Raw genomic sequence first — 23,573 nt, forward strand, 5'->3', positions numbered from 1 at the left:
TACTAGAGTTTGGAATGAGGTATTGTAATATTGTAATCAAACTTGGTATATAGCAACCTTATGTGGAAACTTTGGTTGGTATTGCATTTGGATGCCCTGGGGTCAAGGTCAAGGTCACCGTTACTAAAAATAGAAAAATGGTTTCTGGACAATTAGGAGTTAGGAATAAGATATTGTTATCAAACTTGGCGTATAGCAAGCTTATATGAAGACCTGGGTTGGTAGTGCATTTGGGCCCTCTGGGGTCAATGTAAAGGTCACTGTTACTAAAAATAGAAAAATGGTTTTCGGACAATAACTTGACTTAGGAATGAGATACTGTAATCAAACTTGGTGTATAGGAAGCTTATATGAAGACCTGGGTTGGTATTGCATTTGGACCCCCTGGGGTCAAGGTCAAGGTCACCGTTACTAAAAATAGAAAAATGGTTTCCTGACTATAACTAGAGTTAGGAATGAGATATTGTTATCAAACTTGGTATATAGCAACCTTATATGAAGACCTGGGTTGGTATTGCATTTGGACCTGGGGTCAAGGTCACCATTAGGAAAAATAGAAAAATGGTTTTCGGACAATAACTAGAGTTAGGAATTAGATATTGTAATCTTATTTGGTGTAAAGGAAGCTTATATGAAGACCTGGGTTGGTATTGCATTTGGACCCCCTAGGGTCAAGGTCACCGTTACAGTGTTACTAAAAATAGAAAAATGGTTTCCGGACAATAACTAGAGTTAGGAATGAGATATTGTTATCAAACTTGCCGTATAGCAAGCTTATATGAAGACTTTGGTTGGTATTGCATTTGGGCCCCCTGGGGTCAAGGTCACTGTTACGAAAAATAGAAAAATGGTTTTCGGACAAAAACTAGAGTTAGGAATGAGATATTGTAATCTTATTTGGTGTAAAGAAAGCTTATATGAAAACCTGGGTTGGTATTGCATTTGGACTCCCTAGGGTCAAGGTCACCGTTACAGTGTTACTAAAAATAGAAAAATGGTTTCCGGACAATAACTAGAGTTAGGAATGAGATATTGTAATCAAACTTGGTGTATAGCAAGCTTATTTCGAGACCCCAGTTGCGATTACAATTAATTGAAATATTTCTTTGTACACAGTTGATAGTTTGTGTTCAAATTTTTCTTCAGATTACTTTTTTTTTCAAAAAGTCAAAGTTGCTGGTGGGGGTATTAATCACCTTCAGTGATAGGTCTAGTTAACCCTTTACCTCATATATACACGAAACAACACACTTTCGACCCCCCTCCCTTTTTTAGGCCTGAAATAGTGAAAAAATGTCCTATTTGGGCCCCAAACACAAGGGGATATGCCCCCTTCTGTTTGGGGGGTTTGAAGGGGGCGGAGCCCCCCTCATCGCCAAGAAAATTTTGGACTTGTGAGAGGCTTAAAATGACCCCAGGTCGATCATAAGGTAACGTGTAACCAACGCTGAAAAGCCTTTGACTCTATCTCAATCCCTTGTGAAGTTGCAGCACTTTGAAATAAATTTTGATGGGAAAAATCGAGGCAAAATAGTGATTTTTGGCAATTTTGAGATGTCCCCTCGTTGCCATGGTAACAGGAAATTTAAGACTGAGCATGTCGTTACAAAGGCAATGGTCCAGTCAACATTTGTGCCAAGTTTGATTAGTATTGAAGCATTTTTCATAGTTTCATAGCAGTTTGAACTTGTAAGAGGAGGCTTTTCAGTGAAAATGGCCATTTTTCACAATATGCTCATGGGGGAAAGGGTTAAGCAATGCAATAACTTTATGCTGGAGAACCTTTAAGCAATTGGGACTATGCACCATAAGCAGTGTTGTGGAGGGTGAAAAATATAATTGTTCATTAAAGTTGTTTTGTGTTTACATGTACATTATATTAATTGTGATGTTGTTAAAATTAAATGGATGTTAAAATTAAACGGATGTAAAAACGTCATGCATACTGTTTCTTATAGAAACAAGGTTGCAATATAAGTACAGATTGTAGAATACTGTACATATGAAAGCAAATTGAATATTCAGTAAATATCATTTATTGGAAGATTTTTGACAAATTTTTAATGTTAGATGATATTTATTCTAGATGCAGATGAGCCTGTAGGTTTGCAGTTACCTAACCAGTGGTTATGGGACATTATTGATGAATTTATCTACCAGGTATATGTACAAACACACTTCTATATTCAGCTTTCTCTACATCTAGGGGGAAGTTGGCTAGGGTCCATAACAGCAGAAATGTTGGTAGTGTTTTGGAGGAAAAATGTCAGTCATAATGTTTGTCATAATGTTCCAAACATTTTTCTTTGTTGACTGTTCAACAAAGATAGGAACATACCTTTAGATTTTAAATAAATATCTTTAATTATTTATAATAATAACTAAAAATATGTCCATATGATGATCAGATTCCCCCACATTCCACTGTTTTATCACAAAAAATTAGTACATTGTACAACTGCTGGTGCCTATAAAAATAGCAGTTATACTTTTGAAGTAAGTTGTTCTTAAATAGAAGATTTCACTATTTGACAAGTGTGTTTTTGTGGGTTTTTTCAGTTCCAGTCATTTAGTATCTACAGATGTAAGATTGGCAAAAAACTGCCTGATGAGATTGAAGTTCTCAGGAATAACCCTAAGGTTTGTACAAGCTGAACAAGAAATTCTTGATTTTCTCTATGATAACAAAATAAATAGCATTAAATAGAAACCATGTTATCCCACTATTGTTTTTCTACTTTTAAACTTAAGTTCATCATACAGTGCTTTGAAGAACTTACTGTTTAAACATGTGATTGGACAGGGACTTTATGGTAAAGTTCAGCCAATATAGTACCAGTAATGCAAGTTCAGCCAATATAGTACCAGTAATGCAAGTTCAGCCAATATAGTACTGGTAATAAAGAACACATCCAATAGATAGGAATTATTTAATATTACTTTATAGAATTTTAGGAATTATAGGGTTGAGGCTATCATCCAGGCATGTGGCGGTTGCACACGTTATTAAAAATTTGGCTACATAATGTCATTTTAGGTTACGTAATCGTCAACATTTACCAAAAATATCCACCAGTAAATGTTTTGTAAATGCTCCAACACCATACATATACAGTAAACTTCACTTATAGCGAACACGGTTATAGCGAACTTCCGGTTATAAGGAACAATTTATTTTGGCCCGAATTTTGCCCTTCTTTATTTAATATAAAAATATACGGTTATACCGAACACTGTTATAACGAATTATCGCTTATAAAGAACTCATTTCTTAGTCCCAATTTAGTTAAAAGTGCATAAAATTACACTTTTATAACGAACTCCAAATATCGGCTATACGTAAATATATCCCGCATTTTCAACTGGCACGGAATAAAACTCGCGGAATGTACCGTTTATTGTTGTATGTAATTCAAAATATGAAAATGAATTTGTATAGAAGTATGTAATAGTTTTCTATTTAGGATATTTTTAGCTTGAGTTCTTGTCACAAAGATAAAACGGTAATTCCTTTTATTCTATAATTTCTTTTCTTTAATAGTTTTGCTCGAGTAAAATAATTATCGGTTTTCAACATAATCACGCATGCTTGCAAACATAATCCATAGAAAACTACAAAGTATGCTTGATTGAAATGAAAAGAAATCTATATATTTCATAAGTTAAAGTCACCCTTATTTAATATAAAAGGAAGAAAAATTGAAAATCTTGTTTATTTTTATTCATTGAAAGAAAACGAAAAACACTGAGTTAAGAAACAAAATATGATGTTTTATGAAAAATTGAGAAAGAGAGTAAAACTAAAACTGAAATAGCAAAGGATTTTCAAATTCCAAAATGTACGCTCTCGGGTATTGTGTCTAAAAAAGAAATAAATGACTAATTATTCTTAATCAAATGCTCTTTAAAATGGCGGACGATGTTTAACAATCAGTTCGTTATATGTAAATCTGTTCGCTATAAAAACTCCTGATACAAGGAACCAATTCGCTATATGCTTACAAGGAACTCCGGATATAAGGAACAGATTTTGAATGTCCCAATGAGTTCGTTATAAGCGGAGTTTACTGTACGTATAAACACATACATTTTTGGTATAAAACAACACATTTGCTTATGCTTCAATAATTTGGTAAATTTACTGGTTTATGATTACTAAATTGGTATCGCTACTTACATGTATCACAGTACTATTTCTTGGGCTCAAGTCGTCATCTTGTTACAGTGCTTTCAATCACAACCAATTTTAAATTTCCAGGGTGTGCTTAACTTATTTCCAGGTGTATATAATTTAAATATATATTTTAGCTGTGTAAAGGTACAAATAGATATATTTGTAGATGTGCACAGTGTTAAAATAGTAATGTATATATATTTTAGATCTGTAATGTACATACATGTATTATGTTATATTTAACCAGGTTTTCCGAAGGAAAAAACTGGTTATTAGATTGAGGTATGTCGGCGGGCTGGGCGGCGTCGGGCGGGCGGTCGCGGACGGGGCGGGCGGCGGGCGGGCGGGCGTAAACAATTTCTTCTGTGCGCAACTCCTCCTACATTTCTCAACGGATTTTGACCAAACTTTCACAGAAGCTTTGTCATCAAGTGCCCTGGCGCATATTGTCAGGGTTTTGCGATTAGATAATATTTGACCTAATTATGGCCCTTTGTTTTTTTCCTTATATAAAAATATATAGTGAACAATTTCTTCTGTGCTCAACTCCTCCTACATTTCTCAACGGATTTTGACCAAACTTTCTCAGAAGCTTTGTCATCAAGTGCCCTGACACATATTGCCAGGGTTTTGCAATTGGTATATATTTGACCTAATTATGGCCCTTTGTTTTTTTTCCTTATATAGAATATATAGTGAACAATTTCTTCTGTGCGCAACTCCTACATTTCTCAACGGATTTTGACCAAACTTTCTTAGAAGCTTTGTTATCAAGTGCCTGGCACATATTGTCGGGGTTTTGTGATTGGATAATATTTGACCGAATTATGGCCCTTTGTATATTTTTTCCTTATACAGAATATATAGAGAACAATTTCTTCTGTGCTCAACTCCTCCTACATTTCTCAACGGATTTTGACCAAACTTTCTTAGAAGCTTTGTTTTCAAGTGCCTGGCACATATTGTCGGGGTTTTGTGATTGGATAATATTTGCCCGAATTATGGCCCTTTGTATATTTTTTCCTTATACAGAATATATAGTGAACAATTTCTACAGTGCGCAACTTCTCCTACATTTCTCAATGGATTTTGACCAAACTTTCACAGAAGCTTTGTCATCAAGTGCCCTGGCGCTCACTAAATTCCCATGTTTCTTCCAAGACATCATTCAAGTATTTTTTTAAAATTGTGAACATACTTTTCTTGATATCGCACAAAACACCACACGCCAATATTGTTGACAAAAGAAAATGACAAGAGACGCAAAAATGCAAAATTAAGCAAAAATAAAGTACTGTTTATCTTTCTAAAATATTTGGGGAAAAAAGGCGAATAGACAACATAAAATTTCTCAATCATTTTTGTTTGAGGAATATTAAAAAAGCCATAATTCCTCATAAAAGTTCAATTAAAAACAAATGCCCCTTCATGACAAAGCTTCTGTGAAATATTTTGCTGAAAACCTGGTTGCATCGCATTGCGATGTTTCTTGTTAACTATATATTTTAGATCTGGAATGTACACTATATATTGTATATATATTTTAGATCTGGAATGTACACAGTGTTTTGAATGTGCTTCATTCACTGGTAGAGAAGTCGAACATCAACAGACAGCTTGAAGTGTATGCCAGTGGTGGTATGTATTTTATCTGCTATGATGTAGAGAGATTTCGTGTTATATCTAGTAATTGTTGTGGCAGTCAACTTGTCTGTCATTTGACTAGACAATTGGAGGTAAAGGACAGGCACCTAAGGTTGCAGTATGTTGTATTAATGTTGATATTAATTGCAGGTATATTTAAAATAAATGTAAGTTTTAGAAAATTGTCAGACAAAAAATACTGCTGATTTAGTTACACAATGTTTGTACTTCCAAAACCCATTTATTAAGAACAATATCATGCTAATGTCATTATGTTCATAATGTGCTGTAAGTTATATATGTAAACTATACAGGAGATCCTGACAGTGTATCTGGTGAGTTTGGTCAACAATCACTCTACAAAATGTTGGGATACTTCAGTCTTATAGGTCTACTCAGACTTCATTCTCTACTGGGAGACTACTACCAAGCCCTGAAAGTGCTAGAGAATATTGACTTCAACAAAAAGGTGATTTAATGTTTTTAACTTTCCTTACCGATTCAAAAATTATTTCTGATATTTTTGAAGAAAATCATCGAGGTATAATTTAAAAGCATCATTTTATGTACAAGAAATGAAATTGATTGGAGAGAAAACTTTGTGTTTGATATTAATTATGTGTTATTATTTATATTTATCAGAACATGTACTCCCGTGTACCAGTGTAATTATGTATTATTATTTATATTTATCAGAACATGTACTCTTGTGTACCAGTGTAATTATGTATTATTATTTATATTTATCAGAACATGTACTCCCGTGTACCAGTGTAATTATGTATTATTATTTATATTTATCAGAACATGTACTCCCGTGTACCAGTGTAATTATGTATTATTATTTATATTTATCAGAACATGTACTCCCGTGTACCAGTGTAACATTGTATTATTATTTATATTTATCAGAACATGTACTCTCATGTACCAGTGTAATTATGTATTATTATTTCTATTTATCAGAACATGTACTCTCGTGTACCAGTGTAATTATGTATTATTATTTCTATTTATCAGAACATGTACTCTCGTGTACCAGTGTAATTATGTATTATTATTTATATTTATCAGAACATGTACTCTTGTGTACCAGTGTAATTATGTATTATTATTTCTATTTATCAGAACATGTACTCTTGTGTACCAGTGTAATTATGTATTATTATTTATATTTATCAGAACATGTACTCCCGTGTACCAGTGTAACATTGTATTATTATTTATATTTATCAGAACATGTACTCTCGTGTACCAGTGTAATTATGTGTTATTATTTCTATTTATCAGAACATGTACTCCGTGTACCAGTGTACATTTGTGTTATTATTTTTATATTTATCAGAACATGTACTCTCGTGTACCAGTGTAATTGTGTATTATTATTTCTATTTATCAGAACATGTACTCTCCCGTGTACCAGTGTAATTATGTATTATTATTTATATTTATTAGAACATGTACTCCGTGTACCAGTGTAATTATGTGTTATTATTTATATTTATCAGAACATGTACTATCGTGTACCAGTGTAATTATGTGTTACTATTTATATTTATCAGAACATGTACTCCGTGTACCAGTGTAATTGTGTATTACTATTTATATTTATCAGAACATGTACTCTCGTGTACCAGTGTACATGTGTATTACTATTTATATTTTATCAGAACATGTACTCTCGTGTACCAGTGTAATTATGTATTATTATTTCTATTTATCAGAACATGTACTCCCGTGTACCAGTGTAATTATGTATTATTATTTATATTTATCAGAACATGTACTCTCGTGTACCAGTGTAATTTTGTATTATTATTTATATTTATCAGAACATGTACTCTCGTGTACCAGTGTAATTATGTATTATTATTTCTATTTATCAGAACATGTACTCTTGTGTACCAGTGTAATTTTGTATTATTATTTATATTTATCAGAACATGTACTCTCGTGTACCAGCGTGTCAGATAACAACATTTTACTATGTTGGATTTGCCTACATGATGATGAGAAGGTATCAGGATGCTATACGAACATTCTCCAACATCTTACTGTATATACAGAGGACAAAACAAATGTTCCAGACCCGTGTACAGATGTATGATCAGGTAATAGTCTCTTAACATGACAAACATAACATTTGATGCACTTGTCACTTTAAAATTCCTAAACTTTGTATATTTAAATATATATGGAATTGTGTATACTAAAAGCAGACATGACTTTATTAAATTATACCAGGAAAATTGTAAAATGTTTTGAGTATACCTTAAAGAAGGGCACAGTAATTGTAGTTTCCTATTAAATAAAAGAAAGATATGGGACCTTAAAGCGTGTATCACTTTACAAGTTGTAAAGATTTCAGAAAAGGGTTTGTTTGCCATATTGTTCTATGTCCTTTAGTTGTAAATATTTGTTCTTGACATTGTCACTACTTGTACATTGGAAAACTACATCTTTGCTACATTTGAATGTTACCACTTGCCCCTCACCGCTGTGGGTTCGAATCCTGACAGGGACTTTGGATTCTTTCATGTGAGGAAGCTATCCAGCTAGTTTATGGACCATCAGTGGTTCTACTCAGGTTCTGGTTTGTGCCTGAAATAATGCATGGAAGGGCACCTAAGGTCTTCCTGAATCGGTAAAGCTGGAATGTAGCCATATGACCTATACTGTGTCTGTGTGACGTAAAACCCAATCAAACAAACATTTGAATGTTACAGGGCTGTAATGTGGTCACAAAGTGTTTAAATTACCATTTGTGGTGTAATGAAGGAATTATATATAGTACAGTTGAGAATGATAGTAAATTCGTAATATAAAAAGCCCTTTTGACAGCTTAGTGGCAATGTTTTTCTTCAACAAATTTCAAAAAAGTAATATGAAATAATAGGGATTGGTAGGTTCCAAATAAATGTTAATTAAAGTTATTTTATTGTATAAATATTATTCTCAAAGAAAACATGCCTATTAAATTGTCAAAAACTGCATTCAACAAATGATAAATTCTCTTGCTCATTCCTTACTAAAACTACCCTTTACCACTCTCTCTGTAAGTATGATTGTGTTAACATTAGTGATTTCATTTGCTATCAAGTGTTCATGAATTATTGTACTATTATTGGAGTGTTATGTTGTATGTAACATTAAAATTATATACAAGTTTTCCTCCACCAGTAAAGCTGGTAAGTCACCATATGACCTATACTGTGTTGATGTGACTTAAAACCAAAAGTCCCATTGAAAACAGGATGTTATGTGACAAACACTGTATGTTATTATAGATCACAAAGATGAATGACAAGATGTACACATTACTGGCGATCTGTCTTGTTCTTCATCCAATCAGAATTGATGAAAGTGTTCACTCACAGTTAAGAGAAAAGTTTGCAGATAAAATGCTGCGTATGTCTAAGGCGTAAGTACATTTTGTTACATCTTGTATGTACATTTAGCAGATTATGAGTTGAAAGTAGCAGCCTTTATGTATCATTTTATAATGCTGTTGAAGTGGAATAAACATCTTCAGTTATACAAAAAATGATTCCTATATGTATGGTCTAGAGAAAGGAAATCCTCATTTGATACATAATTCTTTTAGTCCCAAATTTTCAAAGAATTAATTATTTCTGGCAATTCTTCATAATTTTCTTGTTTATATGAAATAAAATAAAATAAATAAGTTGCTTGACACACTTTTTAATGGCTGTATTAAAGAATTTGTGTGTATTGTTCTCATTTCAGTGACCTGCAGGAATTTGAACAGAATTTTTCATTTGCATGCCCCAAGTTCTTGTCTCCAGTTCCTCCCAACTATGATACTGTAGCGATGTTGAACTTTCATAAGGTATGTCAAGAATAAATCCTTTATCACTTTACTTTATATATTAGACTTGACCTGATTTTTAGCATGTCTACTCAAAGAATATTGGGAACTAGTGAACAACCACATCACAAACGAGTGCAATTTGGCATCTCCAAAACTACCTATGGAAATGGGTCGAAACTTAACACACTTGTTTTCTGTGATCATCTGACTTGATGGGCACATGTCCCATAACTCTGATTTACCTTTTACAAAGATATGCCTCTTTTCTATCTGTCAAGCACTGAGAATAGTCAAGAATGTTGTCTTAAGAGACAGCTCTTGTGGTTTGAAAGTGTCGGCCATCAAAGGGATTTCAATATCCCACTGCTAAAATAAGCAGACAGCAGTAAAGTCTTACGAGACTCTGTGTTGCTGACATGAGGATTTCATGAGGAAATAATGAAATCCTCTCTTTCTAGAGTACTTTTATTAGCTCACCTGTCACAAAGTGACAAGGTGAGCTTTTGTGATCGCTTTTCGTCCGGCGTCCGTCCGTCCGTAAACTTTTGCTTTAAATGACATCTCCTCATAAACCACTGAGCCAATTTCATCCAAACTTCACAGGAATGTTCCTTTGGTGGTCACCTTTAAAAATTGTTCAAAGAATTTAATTCCATGCAGAACTCTGGTTGCCATGGCAACCGAAAGAAAAATAATTAAATATCTTCTTTTAAACTACCCTAAGAGCTAGAGCTTAGATATTTGGCATGAAACATCTTCTAGTGAGTGTCTACCAAGTTTGTTCAAATAAAAGCCCTGGGGTCAAAATTGGCCCCGCCCCAGGGGGTCATTGATTTTCCCTATATGCATATTGTAAAAACTTAAAAAATCTTCTTTTAAAGAACCCAAAGAGCTAGAGCTAAGATATTTAGCATGAAACATCTTCTAGTGAGTGTCTACCAAGTTTGTTCAAATAAAAGCCCTGGGGTCAAAATTGGCCCCGCCCCAGGGGGTCATAGATTTTCCCTATATGCATATAGTAAAAAACTTAAACAATCTTCTTTTAAAGAACCCAAAGAGCTAGTGCTAAGATATTTAGCATGAACATGTTCTAATGGGTGTCTACCAAATTTGTTCAAATAAAAGCCCTGGGGTCAAAATTGGCCCCGCCCCAGGGGGTCATTGATTTTCCCTATATGCATATAGTAAAAACTTAAACAATCTTCTTTTAAAGAACCCAAAGAGCTAGTGCTAAGATATTTAGCATGAACATGTTCTAATGGGTGTCTACCAAATTTGTTCAAATAAAAGCCCTGGGGTCAAAATTGGCCCCGCCCCGGGGGTCATTGATTTTCCAGATATGTGTATGGCAAAAACTTAAAAATCTTCTTTGAAAAAACCCATATAGCTAGAGTTTAGATATTAAGCATGAAACATCTTCTAATCAGTGTCTACAAAGTTTGTTCAAATAAAAGCCCCAGGGTCAAAATTGGCCCTGCCCCGGGGATCATTGATTTTCCTTTTTTGTGTTAACAAAAAACTTAAAAATCTTCTTTGAAAAAAACCCAGCTAGATAGAGTTTAGATATTAAGCATGAAACGTCTTTTAGTAAATATCTACAAAGTTTGTTCAAATAAAAGCCCGGGGGTCAAAACTGGCCCTGCCCCAGGGGTGTCATTGTTTTTTTAACTATATATGTGTATAGTAAAAAACTTAAAAAATCTTCTTTTAAAAAACCCAATGAGCTAGAACTTAAATGTTTAGCATGAAACATTTTCTTTAAGGGTGTCTACCAAGTCTGTTCAAATAAACAAATAAAAGCCCTTGGGGTAAAAATTGGCCCGCGGGGGGGGGGGGGGGGTGGGGGGGCTATATACAGGTGAGCGACCTCAGGGCCATCATGGCCCTCTTGTTATTTTAAATATGACTTAACTGTAAAAGATCAAAATTTGAGCCATCCAAGGCCAATAATTCTTGCTGTCTAAGAATAGGGAGAGCTGTTGTCCTCACCCATGTGTCAGTGTCCAGACTTTGGTTAAGTTTTTGTGTGCAAGTACGTATCTCTAGAACTACTGAAGGGAAGTGGTTGAAACTTAACACATGTTGAAAACATTATTGGAAGTCACTGTCCAAGGCTCGTGGCTCTAAATTCTGGAAATTGTAACAGAATTATGATTCTTTTTTAAAAACGTAGAAAATTTTCTACAATTATCCAGGGGTTCTTGTTTCAACCATAAAGCACCTGAGAATTTGTCAAGCAAAAAGGGCTGTCCTACTGACAGCTCTTAATGCCTAAAATGAACTTTTTAAGTAGATGTTTTTGGAATTTCACATTAAGACATGGTTTTATTGTTATAAAAGCCATTTTAAAAACAATGTTGATGGTGCTCGTTGGGAATAATGTGTATATATAATATTATTTTTAAATTTTCCGGAGCCTTTTTTATGCTGCGTGTAAGGGTATTTATAATTGAGGAAGTTGCCCTCAGCAGGCTTCTAAAAAATATTATACCGAACAAATAAGGAGGTTTAGTACTTTTAACAAATTTTGTTCAAAAATCAATTCCTTATTTGTGTTGCCTGTTACAGAGTAGCCACGACATATAAGGATCACTTCTTGGTAATCTGTCTGTCCATCTGTCAGCACTTACATTCAAATACTTAGGTGGCTACTCTGTTGTTGTCCCTATTGTTCTTTTAGCCACATAAGAAAACTAAAGCCATGTAAGAGCATATGGAATTAATGAAATCAAAGAAAAAGTAAAGTTACCTATTGTTCCTTTAGCCACCTAAGTACACAAAGGTATGCACGTCCATCTGTTTGTCTGTCACAAAACTTATTCAGACTTCTTCTCAAAAACTACAGGGTAATTTCATCCAAACTTTGTAGTACCAAATCCAGTGGTGCATATCATCAGCAATTTCCAGTTCAATGATTTTTGTCAGAGTGATGACCCTTTAATGATTTTTATTTTAAAAGTATGTTGGGGCGACTTCTTTTATACCAGTAATTCAATTTGAATGAAACTTTACAGGTTTGATTCTTGCACATATCACTTACAAGGAAAACTTAATTGTTGTCTGTCTTGAATGGACTACTCCTAAAAAACTACTGATATTTGCGCATGGGTTTTCAGGTTGAATGATTTTTATACGCCCGTTTGAAAAACTGGTCATATTATAGTTTCCCCCCTGGTGGGCAAGTGGGCAGTGTCCAATTTTTGTCCGGAGCATATCTCCTACATGCATTGAGGAATTTTAATGAAACTTCATAGAATTGTTCACCACTAACAGGGGTGTCGCGCACATGAACCAGGTCTCTAGGTCAAAGGTCAAGGTCACACTTAGAGAGTCATTGGAGGTTTTGGCTATTGGTAAAATTTATTTGTCATTGGATTGTTATAACCACCAAGCTGATAACTATCTTCGATAACTACAAAGGTGTGACCACATAATTTTTAGGTTTAATATTTTGCAAGGTCAAATGTTCACTAGAGATGATAAAATATCCAGATATTGTCGGGATATTGCCCAGAGCATATTGTCTATATGCATATCTATAATGCCTACATCCCTGACAAAAGCTTTTGTGAGGGGCGTATTTTGGGACAATGTTGCCCTTGTTGGCTGAGTTATGGCCTTTGAATAAAGAAGAATTTTGGCCTGTTAATGATTTTTGTGAATCATCAGGCAACACAAGTCACTGAAAGCTCTAATTTTATATAAAAAATATATGCTTCATGTTTGTAATGATAATTATTGCCTGAATGGCTAAAACATAGGGTTAATTAGATTTTAAAATCATCAACAATGACAGTGTTGATCAAGTTGATTAATTACAATTAAAGACTTTACATTTCAATTGTACATCAATCTTATATAAGGATATTATTTTCAGTTACCTAAAGCTGTACACAACACTTCCCATACAGAAGTTGGCAATATTTATGGATATGGTAAGTGAATTTACCTTTCATATTAGATTTGAAATTAAAGGTAGATACACCGTCCTCTCATTATTAAGCTCAAGTATAAAGTCTCACACCACAAATTGGGCTCTGATATACTCATATAATGATCATCTCTTGATTTGATTGTTGACAGGAAGAATTACCCTACAGTTACCTACATAACCTGTTCATGTAACAGTATTGTTTAACATTTGTCATTATTTATAAAAATTTGAAATAACAAAAGATGTTCATAAATCATGTAAATGATAAGAAAACTATTACTTTATAAAATATATAGGGTTTTGTTTAAAATAAATGATAAACAATGTGAAAATTAATCAGGTACTGCAGTAACCACTTTAATCATCATTCCTAGTATATCATCTAAAATTCTGTCATCTTTTGCTAATAAAATTGTGAGTTGGTGTTGATGACTCATTTAAACAGTGTTTACATGTCACAGCTTTGTTTTTAAGCTAATTGAAGTTATTTGAACAGGTAATACAAGTACATGTAATACATGTACCTGACTTACCAATACTGTATTCCTAGAAATGTTCGCGGATACAATATTTCGCGTTTTTCACAACGTCTGCATTTTCGCTGAGACAAACTTTCGCGGATTTGTAGTAACCACGAATTAAGCGAATATTAAGTCGCTATGACATAAATTACAGTTTTTAGAGGCTACGTTTTCGATGCATGACCTTGCTCGTGGGTTATTTTAATTCTTTTATTTTTTTAACAAGTCGCGCCTAAAGCGCTACGTAACTCGATACATTTTCATTTATTAACTAGTCGAACACGGACAGTTGTTCCATGAACACTTTTTACTTAATTCCTGACCCTTTTCACTGTGTGATTAAGTAAGATTAAGTCAGACCAATTAGCTTTTATTCTCATTTGAATCATAACTGACTTTTTCTTCAAAATGTCGATACAAAATTAATTAAACTGTACACCGCTTTCATTATAACAACATAACATCTGTTTATTAATGTAGCACTTGATCGCTATTGTACTTTTAACAAAAGATGATACCTACTCCAAGCAAAAAAATCAAAGTCATTCAATGTACGCAAACTGTAAATGCTTTGTATACGCCATGACTAGCGAATAACGAGAATAAGCATAATAATTGACAATTTTTTCAGGGTCCAAATAGGTATCTATAACATACATACATAATTCTTTACACATTTCTATAGCACCTGTGTTTATATGTTTCTTGTGTAAGTAGATTATAAAAATATTCTGCACGTTTATGTTTTTATTTGGTTAAAGCTAGAAATGTTCGCGGATTTGTTATAAGTACCATATTCGCGGCTATTAAGATTCGCGGAATCATGCCTACCGCGAAAAGCGCTAACTTAAAACGCGCGAAATCTTTTCTAGGAATACAGTAAGTCAAAATAAATAAAGAAGCATATTAACAGCTGTGCTTGATTTTTACATCTTTGGTAATGGTGCCCTTAAGTATCCTAATAATTTGTTTATTGTACTTTTCAAGCCCAGTAAGCAAGCATGATTATAGATTTTGCACACAAGCATTTTTTATGTTTCCTGCAAAATACAATTTTTATTTTTGAGAGCCTAGACCTATGAATGCCAACGTGAGATTAGCATTATAAAAGGGCTCAGGATAACAGGGAGGCAGTGTATAATGCGTATATACTTTGTTTCTTGTCCAGACCTTCTTCATGCATGCTGTGATTTAAGAATAAATTGATACACATGATTATCATAAGTAGATGATGTGTCACTGACTCACATGCAAGAGCCAGGTCTCTAGAGATAACTGAAAAGTGCATTTGTTATATAATCAAAAGTTCAGTTGGAGTTTATGTCTGGCTTATAACTTCTGCATGCATTATTTGATTTTAAAATAAATTAGTACTACACTTAAAGTATATGATGTATCACATGCAAGACGAAGGTAAAAGATGATAGTGTGCATATCGTCCTATGGGCACATTGATTATTTCTTATTATCATACTTGAATAAGATTGACAACATAAATAAAATTATTAAAATTTGATCTTTTTTTTTCAGAGTGAAGAAGAATTGAAGACTCATTTAATGTGTTTTAAGGTATGTTATTTTAGAAGTATAAACTTGGCAGAAAGTGTTTTGATGCAATGTTTTAATATGTTATTTTAGTAGTACATGTATATACTTGGCAGAAAATATTTTGATGCAATGTTTTATTATTTAATAAGTGTGTACTTTCTTAAAACAATGAGGTAAAATAACCGACAGTTTTGTGTTAAGACTGAATGATAATACATAGAACAATAACAGATAAATTTACTTGAATTTTCAGCATAAGATGAAGAATGTTGTCTGGACAAAGGGCACTAGTGGTTTAGAAGGAGAATTTCAGTCTGCTTCTGAAGTAGATTTTTACATTGACAAGGTATGATACAAGCTATTTAAAGTTTAACACTTGTGTTCATTACTTTTTCACACATTTTATTTGGACATGTTACATTTTTGCAATATCTAAAGTATAGAAACAAAATTAGGCATATTACTGTTTTGTAATCAATGTTACTGCTATTACTATGATATCAACTTTCATGGTTTTAAAAAGTCAACTTCAGTTCACAAGTAGACTTGTATAGACATTGTGACTAGGTTATGTTCCAGTCTTACATTTCTGGATGGTACCTTTGTAGAAAATACTAAAAATGTTCCCAAAAACCTTAAGTTAATCATTATACCCCCGAAACGATGGTCGGTCAGTCGGTCGGTCCAGCGGTCCGTTGCATTTTCCTTGTCCGGAGCATAACTTGAAGACTAATGGTTGGAATTCAATATAACTTCATACAATGGTCAAGCACATTGAGAGGAAGTGCAGTGCACAAAAACAATAACTCCATATTGACTAATTACAGAGTTATTGCCCTTTGTTACTTTTCATTGTCTGGAGCATAACTTGAAAACTACTGGTTGGAATTCAAAACAACTTCATACAATTGTCAAGCACAATAAGGGGAAGTGCAGTGCACAAGAACCATAACTCTATCTAAAGTAATTACAGAGTTATTGCCCTTTGTTACTTTTCCATTGCTTTCTTTTGTCCAGACCATAACTTGAAGACTAATGGTTGGAATTCAATATAACTTCATACAATGGTCAAGCACATGGAGAAGAAGTGCAGTGTACAAGAACCATAACTCCATCTTTACTAATTACAGAGTTACTGCCCTTTGTTTTTTTTCCTTGTCCGGAACATAACTTGAAAACTACTGGTTACTCATTACAACTTCATACAGTTGTCAAGCACATTAAGAGGAAGTGCAGTGCACAAGAACCATAACTCCATTTGACAAATTACAGAGTTATTGCCCTTTGATACTTGTCCGGAGCATAACTTAAAACATACTGGTTGGAATTCAAAAGAACTTCATACAATGATCAAGCACAATAAGAGGAAGTGCAGTGCACAAGAACTTTAACTCTGTCGAGAGTAATTATAGAGTTATTGCCCTTTGTTACTTTTCCATTGCTTTTTAGCTCGACTATTCAATAAGAATAAGTAGAGCTATTGTAGTCACCTGAGCGTCGGCGTAACCACTTATGTTAAAGTTTTTGTAATACCTCAAATATTTTCAAAGTCCATTGACAAATGGCTTTGAAACTTTGCACACTTGTTCACCATCATGACCCCAACCTGTAAACAGGAGGAGGTAACTCTATCAAGCATTTTGACAGAATTATGCCCCTTTTTCGACTTAGAATTTACGTTAAAGTTTTTGTAATACCTCGAATATTTTCAAAGTCCATTGACATATGGCTTTGAAACTTTGCACACTTGTTCACCATCATGATCGCAAAACCTGTAGACCAGGAGGAGGTAACTCTATCAAGCATTGCTTCAGAATTATGCCCCTTTTTCGACTTCTTACGAATTTACGTTACAGTTTTGTAATAACCCTTAATATTTTCAAAGTCCATTGACATATGGCTTTGAAACTTTGCACATTGTTCACCATCATACCCTCAACCTGTAACAGGAGGAGGTAACTCTATCAAGCATTTTTGACAGAATTATGCCCCTTTTTTCGACTTAGAATTTACCGTTAAAGTTTTTGTAATAGTTCTGAAAATATTTTCAAAAGTCCATTGACATATGGCTTTGAAAACTTTGCACACTTGTTCACCATCATGATCCCAACCTGTTAGACAGGAGGAGGTAACATCTATCAAGCATTTTGACAGAAATTATGCCCCTTTTTCGACTTAAAATTTACGTTAACAGTTTTTGTAATACCTCAAATATTTTCAACGTCCATTGACATATGGCTTTGAAACTTTGCACATTTGTTCACCATCATGACCTCAACCTGTAAACAGGAGGAGGTAACTTTATCAAGCATTTTGACAGAATTATGCCCCTTTTTCGACTTAGAATTTACGTTAAAGATTTTGTAATACCTCAAATATTTGCAAAGTTCATAAGGCTTTGAAACATGTTGAAATTTTATACTCTTCTTTAACAGCATAATAGGACTCTCTCCAATGCCTATAACTGTAATATGGATTTAAAGAAAAAAAATTGCCTTTTTGAATTTTCTTTACTGAGAAAATTTTACCTTTTAATCAAGGCTTTTTTTACTATCAAGCACTAAGAATAGTCGAGCGTTGCTGTCCTACCGACAGCTCTTGTTTCTTGTCCAGAGCATAACTTGAAAACTTCTAGTTGGAATTCAATACTATTTCATACAATGGTCAAGTATATTGAGAGGAAGCGCAGTGCATAGAAACCATAACTCTTTCTTGACTCATTTAAAAGTTTTTGCCCTTTGTTTTCTTTATTGTCCAGTGCAAAAAACTTGAAAAAATTTAATTTGGGTTTGGGGGTTCAAAAGAAATTTTATACAATGGGCAAGAGCGTGAAGTGCAGTGGGACAAAATTGGAAAACTTGTAGTTGGAATTAAATACAACTTCCCTACAATGGTCAAGTGCAATGAGAGGAAAATGGGAGTTTTTACAAAAACCATAATCCATCTTCAGTATTTTAAATTGGGCCCCTTTGGTTTTCCCCCTTTCCTTTTTCTTTTTTGGGCTTATTGCAAGGGGTTATTCAATAAAAAATTCTCAAAAGGTCAACCACATTGAAAGGAAATGCAACATACAAAACCCCAACTATCTTTTTAATTTCCCCCCAACCATAAATTTTATTTTTTTACAAGGTATTCTGACTAGTAAACCTCAAATTTCCCCAAACGTCTTTTGGGGGTTTTTAAAACACATTTAAAAGGGGAAAAGGTTCTTGTTTGATATTTTTATTCCCATGGGATTGAAAAAAAAAAAAAAAGTTTTTTTTAAACAAATTCTTATCTTAATGTTTGGCCTTTTATTTATTATGCCGCCCTTTCAAAAAAGAAATTTAGCCCCCCTCCTCATCAAAAAAGGGGATTAATTGGCTTTGCATTTGTCTGCCCGGTCCGAAAGACCAAAGGTTTTCTGATAAATTTAACTAAAAAAAAACCCTTTAAAGGCCCTTTGGGAAACTTCCAATTTGGGGTTTTGTTTTGTTTTTTACATAAACCAAGAAAGATGCCCCCCTTCTTGGTTTTGGGTTTCAAGGGGTCTAAGGTAAAGGGTTTCACTTTTAACCTTTTTATGAAAAAACAGTTTCCGATCAATAAAAAACTTTTGGGCCCCTAGGAATTTTAAAACTTTTTCTGTGATTTTAATGACCAGTAGATCCCTGTATTGATTTTGGGGGTTTTCAAGGGGTCAAATTTTCAAGGTCACATTGCCCTTTTGTGGGGAAAAAATGGTTTCCCCGGACCAATAACCAAAACCCTAAAATTTTCCCCCTTTGGGTTTTTGATATTTTTTTTTTAAATTTAAAAATCCCTTTTGGTGAAACCACATTTAAAAGGTTTTTAATATAAAAAATTTTGGTGTCTTTTTAGGGAGGCCACATGTTTCAAAATTTTATGCATATATTTTTTTTGGTACGATTTGTGATAATTTTGGGCAAAAAATTGCTGCCCCAAAAAAATTTTTTTTACGGGTCACAAATACCTTAGTGCCCTATTCAGGGACTAGGAAACCCCTATTAATTTTTTTTTGGCCCCCTTTTTTTCAAAAGGGGCAGTCATAATAACCCGACCACATTACTTTAAATTTGGGTGGCCCGTTTAGGGGGGATAACCCCTTTTTTTCAAAAAACAGCTTGTTTTTAATTTCAGATTTTCTTTGATGTGTTCGTTTTTTTTTTTGTTTTTTGAAATTTTTTTTTGAAAAAAAACTTTTTTTTTTTAGGATTTTGGTTTCACATAGCTGATACAAAGGTTGCCAGGAGATATGGTGATTTCTTCATCAGACAAATTCATAAATTTGAAGAGGTGAACTGTTTTAACTTTACTTTTTGATGTTGAATCTTAAGGCGTTCTGATTTTGTCTGTTATATACAGTTTGAAATCTGACTGATATGGTCATTAACTTTGCTTAAGCCAAGGTTTGTTAAGCCTACGTTTGACAAATTGATCATGGCCAGTAGTTACCCCAATTGATAAGGTCATTAGGTCAAGGTGACACTAACTGTTAAATCTTTGTTTCATCAATTATTTGTTCTAGTTGTTTTCTTACTTTACTATACAGTTTAACTTGTCTATGTTAAGCAACATCTGTCTTATGCGACCACTGTACATTGCTGTATGATTTAAAAAAAAAAAATCTTTTGATACTTTTTGATTCAGAAATATATTCATAGGAAGAATATTTTATTTAAAAAGAAGAGAAACAATAGATATCTTCACAAATTGAATAAAAACTTTGATTTGTTACATTTTGTCTCTTGTTATCATAAGGATTGTTTAGATAAGTTGGTGAAAACAAAATACAAATTGGTTTCTATTTTTTCAAACAAATTAATGTTTGGGGACATAATGCCCTTCTTCTGAGGTATCCTAGTTTAACTAAATAAAAATGCCAGAAGGCAAGAATAGAATTTATTTATGACAATATTAGATTTTTAAGTGTTTTGTAACTCGAAGTGAATTTTAACAAAATGTTTTTCTGAAGATTCTCGTTGAACTATAGGAAATGAGCATTGTTTTTGGGCCCCACTACATAGTGGAGCATATACAGCTGCCCTCGTTCGTCCTTTGGTCCGTCTTTTACATTTTACCAAATATTTGATAGTCAATTCAATGACAGATATATAATGTATATTTTTTTGTTATTGCAGATAACAAGAAGTTTGAAGAACATTCAGGCATAATTATAAAATCATAGTGCTGTGTCAGTATAAAAGTGTTTAAGTCATCAATAATTGTGAAACTTTAAATAAAAACATTGAAATAATTCTGCACAAAGGCATTTTACAGTACTGTCATGGACTGAAAATAAACTAATGACAAATTCATTTGTTCTTTAAAATTTATTACACCCTACATGATAAAATCTTTTAGATTCTCCTATCAAAACCGGCAACTATGTTGTTTATAGTAAACCTTTCCTGGAGATTCAGGTATACATAAACAACTATTTATATACTGTCATATAACTTGTCAGAAATTTTTAGCTATTATAAAATTAACATTTATTGTTCCATTTAACAAAGTTGGGCAACGGGTTACAAGTCTAGCTAATGTCTTTACAGAATAATCCTTATTTTGAACTTGGAATTTTATTTTTTTTTTTAAACAATCACCGTCATTATAAATGGTATCTACTTAAGACTAACATAATTGTTCTTTGTTATAATTCATATGTACGACAAGGTTCATAACTCTAGCATCTTTATTTCGAGAGTTATATAATCTTCGAACTTATAATTTTGCTTAAAAATTTTAACCACCCATACCTTAAGCTCTTATCAGTTTTGTTACTGAAGATATTGACTCAAAAAGTTTCTGTTTAACTTTTATTGACATGGTTACATGTCCATTATGTGGTGCAGAAATATTTAACATTTGAGTGCTTTCTTGAAACTTATACAGAAATATATTTATATCATAATTAATTTTACCCCATAGTTTTGTCTTCCTTTATTAATTAACTTTTCAATATTAGGCACATTTTCACTTCAAATGTAAGGCTAATATGAAGTTCACCACATAATTATGAACATTAATGAGGCCATGATTGGAAATATATGGCCATTATGAGATTGGAGAGTTTTTATTGGCTCTCCAGCTCAACCATTATGAATCTGCTTTTTTTTTCATTGAAAAAATGTCGCCATTTGAATTGCTGCAAAGAAGGTTTCTGAGACATATTTAAAACAAGAATATCATTTGTAATACCCCACAACAACGGAATTTCACATTATTTTTGTTCACTTAGTAATAAACTTTTTTACTTTATGTGTAGTTAATAAAATTGTCAATAATTGTTTTCATAAAGACACTGTTATTGGGCTTTAGACTGTCATATTAGCCGGAGGCTTCAGGCGAACATGAATCTGCAGCCTAATAACAAGGCCATTATGGAAACACTCAATTATTAACATTACATTACTGCGTCCAGTATTTAATAAGTCGAGTCACGGTTTCCTCCGACAGCTCTTGTTTACTATGCCCCCTCCAAAATGGGGAGGCATATAGTTTTTGTAGCGTCCAATCAACAATTCTGTCATAGATGGATTTATAAATTATGGACAATGAAGTGTTGCACACAAGAACCGGGTTCCTAGCTCAAAATTCAAGGTACCACTTGCAGATCAAGTCGTATAATATTTTTTTAAGTACATTGATGTTTGTCTGGTCTACAGGAAGGACTTAAAAATTATGCATCGATGTGTTGGAAATAAAGTCATGAATCTTTTGTGCATAGCATTGTCATTCATGGACGGATGCTTAAATATGCTGTTTTATTTCATTACTGTGTAATGGACAAAATTTAGCTTAGCAACCCAAAAGTAAAGTTCATACTTTAAATGTAGTCATGTGGTCATGTCCAGTCCATGTTTTTTGGTCATTTAGTGACAGATTATGATGGAGCATCGATAGTCTTGTCGAGTCTATGTTTTTTGTCAATTAGTGACATTTTTTGTAGTAACTTTGTTTAAAATATCTAGTTTTTTAAAACAATTTGTCATATGCTAAGATTTCCAAGGTTTACAGTTTCATAAAAAAACATTGACATCAATTCGGTCATCCATAAATGGATACTTCTGTGGCACAGGAAAAACTTGTCACATGCAATGCCAGGTTTACAGTAAGGTTAAAAATAGTACATTGATGGTTGTGTCGGGTCATATTTTTTGTCATTCATGCTTTTTGAAATAATTGGGCTCATTGATAATTGTCAGTAAGAATTTGTTTATGTTTATATTTTTGTAGATCTACACTTTATAGTAACCAAAGCCTTAGATGCAAGTCAAAGGTCATGGCCCTGCCCCTCATTTATACCAATTCCTTACTAAGTTTCGTCAAAATTCAAACAAACGTGAAATAAGGTCATTAAGCATTGTTGGGAACAATACCAATTCTATTATACTTGTACACAGAAAGGACCTCATCCAATAAAAGTTTGACAGATGTGTACTAGGTGTCCAATTAGAATTTAACTCAACATGTGTAATAACCTTGTAATACCATCCGCCAGTCCATATTTTTGTGCCACCTGCTACAGAGAGCAGCAACATAAAGGGATCACTTCTCAGATGTCGCGCTTGTCCGAGCAAACATTTGGAAACTTACGTGGCTATAGTAACTGTACTTCTCACTTATTCCATATTAAGCTTTTATCTGGCTAAAAAGAACATGAGGAAGCCTGGGAAAGTTATCACCCCGCTAGAATGTCCAGACTACTTTTCTAGAACTTGAAAATTTTTATCCAAACTTTACAGAAATGATCAGTACCAAAACTAGTTGTGCATATAATTGGTATTTTCCAGTTCAATGTTTTATGTTAAGAGTTATGGCCCTTCACAATTTTTTATTTTAAAGTTTGTTCGGACTACTACAATGCAATTTGATAAAACTTTACTGGATTGATTTGTACCTAAAGTACTTGCCCAT

General features: G+C 33.3%; 1 protein-coding gene across 1 annotated transcript in view; it reads left to right on the forward strand.

Moving 5' to 3' along the window:
- Positions 1–20,971, forward strand: part of LOC132737936 (eukaryotic translation initiation factor 3 subunit L-like) — a 34,362-nt gene extending 13,391 nt beyond the window's left edge. Inside the window, exons 6-17 of the mRNA XM_060725315.1 lie at positions 2,071–2,160; positions 2,560–2,640; positions 5,722–5,812; positions 6,133–6,287; positions 7,759–7,929; positions 9,106–9,239; positions 9,566–9,668; positions 13,478–13,585; positions 15,636–15,674; positions 15,907–15,997; positions 19,867–19,949; positions 20,795–20,971. Coding sequence (XP_060581298.1) covers positions 2,071–2,160; positions 2,560–2,640; positions 5,722–5,812; positions 6,133–6,287; positions 7,759–7,929; positions 9,106–9,239; positions 9,566–9,668; positions 13,478–13,585; positions 15,636–15,674; positions 15,907–15,997; positions 19,867–19,949; positions 20,795–20,827 — 1,179 coding nt within the window. The 3' untranslated portion in view covers positions 20,828–20,971. The remainder of the gene's footprint in view (positions 1–2,070; positions 2,161–2,559; positions 2,641–5,721; positions 5,813–6,132; positions 6,288–7,758; positions 7,930–9,105; positions 9,240–9,565; positions 9,669–13,477; positions 13,586–15,635; positions 15,675–15,906; positions 15,998–19,866; positions 19,950–20,794) is intronic.
- The last annotated feature ends 2,602 nt before the right edge of the window (positions 20,972–23,573 follow it).

The sequence above is a fragment of the Ruditapes philippinarum genome, unplaced genomic scaffold, assembly GCF_026571515.1.
Source record: "Ruditapes philippinarum isolate M1 unplaced genomic scaffold, ASM2657151v2 ctg3939_1_1_1_1, whole genome shotgun sequence".
Lineage (NCBI taxonomy): Eukaryota > Metazoa > Mollusca > Bivalvia > Venerida > Veneridae > Ruditapes > Ruditapes philippinarum.